Source organism: Rhodnius prolixus, unplaced genomic scaffold, assembly GCF_049639745.1.
Source record: "Rhodnius prolixus isolate KJV_2025 unplaced genomic scaffold, Rpr scaffold_3, whole genome shotgun sequence".
Taxonomy (NCBI): domain Eukaryota; kingdom Metazoa; phylum Arthropoda; class Insecta; order Hemiptera; family Reduviidae; genus Rhodnius; species Rhodnius prolixus.
The window spans coordinates 48,963,766-48,971,628 of NW_027411603.1; the positions used below are offsets into that span (position 1 = coordinate 48,963,766).

The window sequence follows — 7,863 nt, forward strand, 5'->3', positions numbered from 1 at the left end:
AGAAATTTAAATATTTTACACCTTACATTGCCAGAACATTGTTTAGCGGCAAACCATTAGAATGTATCAATTCTTGCACTGGAATGTACGGTTCCTTTGAAAATCTTTTTTTGTCAGCTTGAGATTTTTCTAATATATATACATATATATATATATCCTAATATAAGTAAAGAATGAAACTATTGAGTTAGTTTTTAATCTCGCATAATAGGCCTAGCTAGTTCAGCTAATCTTTTAGAACATTTTGCTCGCAGCGCCCTTCTTGGTACAGAGAACACATAATCATCAATTTCGTCATCGTCATCCTCTTCGTTTCTTGTGAATGGTTGTGCTAGTTCTTCCATTCGTGGAGTAACTGGAAAAATAGAGGGGCAAAAAAAAAAATCTAATGAGTAATGTCTCTTATTACTTTCTCTTAGGTAGGTTAAAGCAAGAAAGTGTTACAATTTAGTCGAAATTTTTGATTTCATGTTTTCACCCAAAGTATAAGTTTTTTTTTTGAAGTATCCTACGTAAATTTTAAAAAAAAAATACTCTCAAAAATGAAAAAAATCGCTAGAAGCTAAAATGTTATAATTCTATTGGGGGCTACACTGGGAGTAACACTTTGCAGAGGGAATTGTTAATTTTTTTTCGAGATTTTTTTTTTATCGAAAACAGCACCATCGATTTTCGGTAAACTTCACAAAGTGGTGAATACTTGAGAATGAGACATAAGAAGTCAATAAAAATTATATATTATATCAACAAATAAGATTTCTTGTCCGTTATTAACAAAATTTTCTGGTTTTTTCTTTCTGCTAATCTACCTCAATTATTGGAAATGAGTTTACAGCAAAAATATTAATTATTGTAAGATTTTTTGCTTTGTTTTTTTTTTTTTTTTTTGAAACTTACAAATTGTTTTAAACTTAAATTTTGTCATAAAAAACTTGGGAGAACGCCTCATTAGAAGGGTATTTATCAATTAAAATTTTAAATAATTACAATGAGGGAGTGTCATACAAATATCTATACTAGATACCTTATTTATTATTATTTATATTTCATTTTATCTATTTACTTTTGTTTTATGATTATTAATTTTTAGATAATTCTTGTTACAGACATAACTGTCGAAGGGAGTGTCATACGAATAATATCTATACAACATGACTTATTAATTTATTTTTTTCATTTTATCTATTTTATTTTATTATTAATTTTTAAATAATTCTCGTTACAGACATCACTGTCCATAAACAAGACAGTGAGCTGTAAGAAGCACCTAGGAAGAGAAAATCTAAGGGCCAGCAGCTGGATTTGAACCCGGGATCTTCGCATTGGGGAATTCAGTAAATCCTGAATCAATGAGCTCCCATTTTATTTTATTATTATTATTTTTTTGTTCATGGATACTATATATTTCTAGGTAAATATCAATAGGATGAAAAAATAATTGCCATTTCAATCGTGAAACATTTATTCTGCCGAGCTTTCGTCCTAGGGACTAGGTCATCTTCAGGGCTAGTTTACAAAGTAATATTTTTACATTAAAGCAGTGGTTTCCCTGTAGTTGCGCCCCCTTAATTTTTCTAACAATCTAATTTCATAAATACTCAACTGATATTATAATTTATTTATTGGGCTACAAAATAATATACTATATTATGTAAAAATATACATAAAAAAATAATAAATTTAAATGTAATAAAAACAAATCTTACAAAAGTACAAAAAAAAAAAGAATAATTAATACAACATTATAAAAATTTAATGCGACGGTTGAGCTTGTTTTTCAGCAAAAATTTTCTCAAACCCTGGTATCATTGAAGAAATCGCGGTTCTCAGTTCCTTTTCAATCACTAAGCGAAATGGATACTTTGTTTTTAAGACAGCTACTGTAGAAAGACCAGTTTCACATAGGTAAGATGTTACAAATGGCAATAAAATTTCTAAAGCCTTGTTTGTCAAAGTAGAAAAATCGTTCTTTACTCGTAACCAAAACGTAACAATATTATTTTCGTCTTGAAACATCTGCTTTAATGTGCTAACACTAGATAAGTCAATTATCATTTCCTGCTCTGCTGTCGTAAGGCCAAAATCATCATATTTTTCAATCACAAACAGGTTTCTAATCGCCCCGCCGGCGCTCGGCTCCAAACGCGAATGCGAGATGTTTTCGTTCCAGCAAGAGTATGGATGGTTGTTTTAGCATTTGTACCCGAAAAATTTGCGGCGAGGATTGTGGATTACGTATACCTATTTTGCTGATTCATTTTTTTGACACCTATTCGACTTTTTTTGGTTTGTATTCGAAAATGCATGCCCCCCTTGCAACAGTCTCGCGTCCCCCTAGGGGGGCGCGCCCCACCACTGCATTAAAGGGTTGGTGTGTCCTCTGTCTTGTCTGTTCAAACAAGACAGAGGACACACCCACCCTGTAATGTAAAAATATTACTTTGTAAACTAGCCCTGAAGATGACCTAGTCCCTTAGATCGAAAGCTCGGCAGAATAAATGTATCACGACTGAAATGGCAATTTATTTTTTCATCCTATAGAAACTCAGTCACCAAAAATAATGAACAGTAAATATCAATATTAAAAAAAAAAAAAAATCTACAAACTTTGATACTTCAGAGATCCTTTTGCAACGGTAAAAGGAATATAGTTTAGATCCAATAATGCCTCTTCGGGCAATGTTCTCGGTTGATACAGTTCACCCATCCTTTTCGACAAAGTTGTTTTCAGGTTTCTTGCTCTTGTTTCCTAAATTGAGACAAACAACAATTTCTTACATTGGGTAGTATTTTTTTGTAGCGATGATCTTTAATCGGAGAAAGCAGCTAATGGGGAGAAACATTGAGTTCTATTGTTGGAGGTTATCGTTTAATAAAATCTCCCAAATTTATAATCTTGCATCAATAATATTGATTTTTTTCTCTTAACAGACATTGGAAATAAAACTGCCACTGTTTAGTGTACTGTCTAAAAGGTGCACTGCCTTACGGTTTATGCTACTGCAAATCAGTATCGAAGAAACCAAAATTAAGATTACCACATCGATTATGATTTGATTAGGCAACTTGGATAGTAGATTTCAAAAAAATTTACGTTCTACTTATCTTTAATATTATCAATGAACAGATAGAAGATTAGAATTACCTAAGTATATTTGTGTTTAAATTACAAAAGAATACTTACAAAATAAGTGTCTTTTACTGGTAATACTTTATATTTAGGTGTAATTTTCGTCGGAATCGATAGCGTATCAAACCGTTTCCAATCTATATCATGTTTGGTTCGTCGTTGGCGTAAGCTTTTCGCCATATAGTCTTCCAACTACAAAAATTAAGATTGGGTTCTAACTACGATTTGTATGATAAAAGAACGATTCCAAATAAAATTAACTAAGGAATGAAACTTTACATAAGAAAACTCTTGTACAATTTGTACTGTTTTCATAATGTGCTTTCTAGAAAGAAAACGCGCGAATACTAATTTAAAATTAATTTTTTAATAAATGATTTCAGATGAAACTTAAAATACAAAAAAATATCAAGATGGACTTGATACTGATTGAAACAAATGTTAGTGACGCAGCAAATGAGCTGTAAGCAAAATTTCATTCTTCAACGTATGTACAAGTGTTAATTCGCAACGCTAAATATCTCTTTGGTGGATTTTTACAATTAAACGACTCGTTCGGTCGATTGAACACAATTTTTAAGAAAACGTGAACAACATGCCTACAAATACAGCTATAAGACTTTCCTTTTAGAGGCTAACTATTTCTGAGAGTAAGCTAAGGAGTGAAACAGCTGTGTTTTTAAAGAAGAAATGATGAAATTTTAGTTTCTTCTCATAATTATAAATTATGTGTAGACCTAATAATCTTTTAAGAGAAAAAGAGGACAAAATTTAACCTTGGAGTCCCTTTCTGTTCTTAAATAGAGGCTCTTTAAGTTTAAAATTTAATTCTGTTTATTTAGTAGTAAATAAAGAGAAGAAATATGTTTTAGAGATGAAACTAAAGTGCATTTAAAGGGAAAATTTGAACTGCAGAATCCGCACTATTGCAACAACTTTTTTCTTGAGATGAATAAGCAAAAGTAAACAGAACAAAACAAAATGCAGTTCTCCTGATACCTGATCTTCCCTGACAAACAATTTCTTCCCATGTACGACTATAACCACTTCCACTGGATGTTTGTGCCGTTTCGGTATGCCTCTCGGCTCGGCTCTCATTTTCAGCCATTTTGCTCTATTTTTGGCAAACACAATCTTTTTCAATTCCATTTCATGCTGCTTCTCATCCCACTCTTTTTCTTGTTCCACAATGACTCTGCAAAAAAATAAATAAATAAAGAATACAACTTTTGCCCTTACTTCAGTTATTACAATTTTATGGCTGCAGTCTCTAGGCGTTGTTTATTGTTATTATTTTTTTTTAAAATTTATCTTTGAATGACTATCGTTACCTTTGATGAAATATTCTTTTAAATATAATTCAAATTCAGATTTTCTCTTGACCTTGACCAAACTGTATAGCTGTAAGATACTATAGGCTCAGAAAAAAAATCATCTTCACAGGCTTACTAAGTGGGTCTCACCACTGTGCATATTGCGACACTTATAAAAGAAACTGTCTCACCTACTAAGGCACTAAAAACTATTGGGAAATGTTTATAAAATAGGTCTCAAATGTACCAAATCATACAAGCGTATATTGTCGAACATAATACTTATCAGTTATTTGATTATTAGTTTGTGCCCCCATCACAAAACAGTAATAATTAAAAAAAAAAAACAAAAAAAAACGCGGAGGTCCCGGGTTCGAATCCAGCTGCTGACCCTTAGATTTTCTCTTCCTAGGAGCTTCTTACAGCTCACTGTCCGGTGATGGACAGTGTTGTCTGCAACGAGAGAGCACTGTCCGGAGGCCGGCAGTGCACTGGAAAAAAAAAGCGGACGCCAATAATCTTAGATGTTGACGCGCCTTAAATCATGAAAAAAAAAGTAAATCAGGGGCTGAAACCCGGTGAGATATGTGGGCCTGAACTGGGTCTAGTGAAGCGGAACATAACGCAGAAGAACAATTTGAATGAACAAAACTAAGTCTGCTAAGTGCTGGAGGAGTTCAATTGTACATTTGTTAATGTGGTCACCGATAAAGTAAACACTCTCGTAATTCAATTTCTTCGATTGTTCTGACGAAAAGGTTAGAATTAATTTCCATCAGAACTCTCTCATCCACGGCAATTACAGCTCAGGATAATAAACAGGGATGAGGGCTTGTCCCACGGGCACTGCAACCAAAAAAAAAAAAAAATATCTCAGGTGAAATAGTTTCCTTGTTGTGCTGATTGAAGATAACACTTTTTTTTTTTTTAGGAATTGAGGTTTGTATTTAAGGATTCCCAGATAGTTACTACGTTTTGGCTAACTTCAAATAGTTGCAAGCATAAAGGGTACTAGCTTAATTTTGGTAGAATTTAGATATCAGTAGAAACACAAAATAATATGGTTACTCTACTTATCAAGTAAGAAATTTTGGAATAAAGACAAAGTTCATTAAAACAAAGTACGTCGAACAAAATTCTTACAACTTACTTAGGCATCCTTTTTGCTCTGATAGCCAAACGTTCAATATTTTTTGAAGGAACATAAAGTAATGCGGCTCTTGATACATAATGGTGTTGAGGAGTACTAAAAAATACAAGAAAAGACAAAACAAAAAATTAAAAGAATAAAGCCAGTTAATGTGAAGTAATTTAAATAAAATTAAAAAAAAGACACATACGGCGGTCTGTATTTAGGTGTAATTTTTTTCGGATCAAGTGTAGCCAAACATTTAAGTCTTTCAGTTGTCTTAAAAGTTAGCGCAGCTTTTGGTGGTCTATTGATATTTTCTTGCTGCAAACAACAAGTATCATTCTCACTTTTTCTACCATCTTTTTTTTTCTGGGTCATTGGCTAACAGTCTTTATAATATAATGCGCAACTACATATTTCTTATGGGTAGGCTACCTAGACACTGTCAGTCAAGGTAGCGAAAATAGTGCTGCAGTAGGTTGACTGTCAAAAATGCTGGACTCGTATAGTTTGAACCTTAAGAGTAATGGGGGTTGTATAAGAATAGTAGTAAAATAATAAAGGTAAAATAAATCTTCCGAGTTTTACTTACATAATCAAACCCTTCAGGTAATATAGCCAGATTTCTTGGCCTTGCTAGCAACTTTATTCTGACATCCCGGACACGTAAATAGAAATCTTTATCTTTAAATTTCTTTTTCCCCATGGTTGTTTTGTTCTCGAGTTATTTATTTATTTTTTTTCTCTCTTGAAAAACTAAAAATTTTGTATTTTAATTGTCTTAAGAACAAAAATTGGGTTCAATAAAATTGAAAATTAATTTTGGAAATTTTATTTACAATTTTAAGTCGAAAATAATTCTAGACAAATCGGACAGATGTTTTTTTTTTTCAGAATCTTTTTGGAAATAAAGATAAATGAAAAACATATGTTTAAACTTATCTTATGTAGGAGCCATGTCACGAATCAGAATATTTTCTGTTTTCTACTTTATTCTTATGTAAATTTATGTTATAAACTCATCTAAATTCTTGTTGATCATATACTACTTGCTTTTTTTTTTTAATTCTTAAAAAGACTACATAACAATGTGTTTTGAGTTATGATAATTACTTAATCACAAATATATTAATTAAATAAATTAATTTTAGCAACATTTAGAATTTTTCAATTGAAAGAGAAGCTTTTCATTTTATCCAATATTTATGGGTTCAGCAAACCTCTAGTTAGTTAACCTTTATACCACTAGATCGCAGAGTGATCTACATTTACCTTCTCTTCTGTTATGGTGTTTTATAATAGTTTCCAATTTTGGCATTGTAAACAATGAAATAATATTCTATAATCTTAACATTATTAACTAAATGTTTCATAACCTAAAATACAAAATTTGGTTTTTTATTTGAGGGAAACCGAACGAGGTAAAACAAAAAACTAGTTGATACTTTTTGATGTTCTGAATTTTTTATTTTCTGAGTACAAAAAATAGGGATAAGATTTACGAATGAGCAATTTATTTTGGCATAGTATCAGTTATTCAGCTTAGAAACATTCTATTCTCACAAAACAGATTATTCAAACTTCTTGAGAGCGCTAAAAATTGCCAATAAAAAATCAAATTCTTACTTTTTCTTGCAACTCATAAGTGTAAGTTCTTTTTCGTGTAAAAACCCCAATTTTGAATTTTTCTTCACATGAAATTACGTACATTATTTTTAATAATTTTTATAATAAAAATTATTTTTAGGATATCAGAGAATCTCTGCCTGTAGTTTTATATTCCAAGGCAATGTTATTAGTGTATGATAGTTTCCAACAACTGTAGGAAGAAAAAGTGTTCATCCTGATTTCTTTTTTGAGTTTGATAATCTGGGTTGTTGCAAAAAAAAATTACAGTCATAAAGGAGGGTTTGCCCAATAATTTAAAGAAAATTTGGGAATTTTATCTTTTATAGAAATGGAGAAAAAAATTGACAAAGTTGGGTGTTTTTCAACGTTACGCTTTTTCGTGCAGTTTTTGACGATCAACCCTTATACAACTGTCCTACCGGACAGTTTTAATTACGATAGAAACATTTTCTTTTTTGATAGACTCACGAGACTTCTTGTTACTAATAGTACAAGGTAAGTTATTATTTCATCTTTAGGATATACAGAAAATGATTGTCACCTCCATTGGGCATTATAGACAGATTCACTGTTTGAATCAAACTTCTCCTTAATAATTCCCATTGCCGGCTATTAAATTGGATTTTCGTGTAAATTAGTGTCTGTCATAAACTGATTGC

The 7,863-nt window shown here is 31.4% G+C and overlaps 1 protein-coding gene across 1 annotated transcript; it reads right to left on the bottom strand.

Moving 5' to 3' along the window:
* Window positions 1–180: 180 nt before the first annotated feature.
* Window positions 181–6,459, bottom strand: Theg (Testicular haploid expressed gene). The gene is made up of 7 exons (XM_074126431.1): window positions 6,168–6,459; window positions 5,784–5,896; window positions 5,594–5,689; window positions 4,130–4,325; window positions 3,185–3,322; window positions 2,608–2,749; window positions 181–355 (listed from the first exon to the last, which is right to left on the bottom strand). Exons 1-7 carry the CDS (start codon window positions 6,279–6,281, stop codon window positions 195–197), a joined length of 960 nt encoding a protein of 319 aa, XP_073982532.1. The 5' UTR covers window positions 6,282–6,459; the 3' UTR covers window positions 181–194.
* Window positions 6,460–7,863: the final 1,404 nt, after the last annotated feature.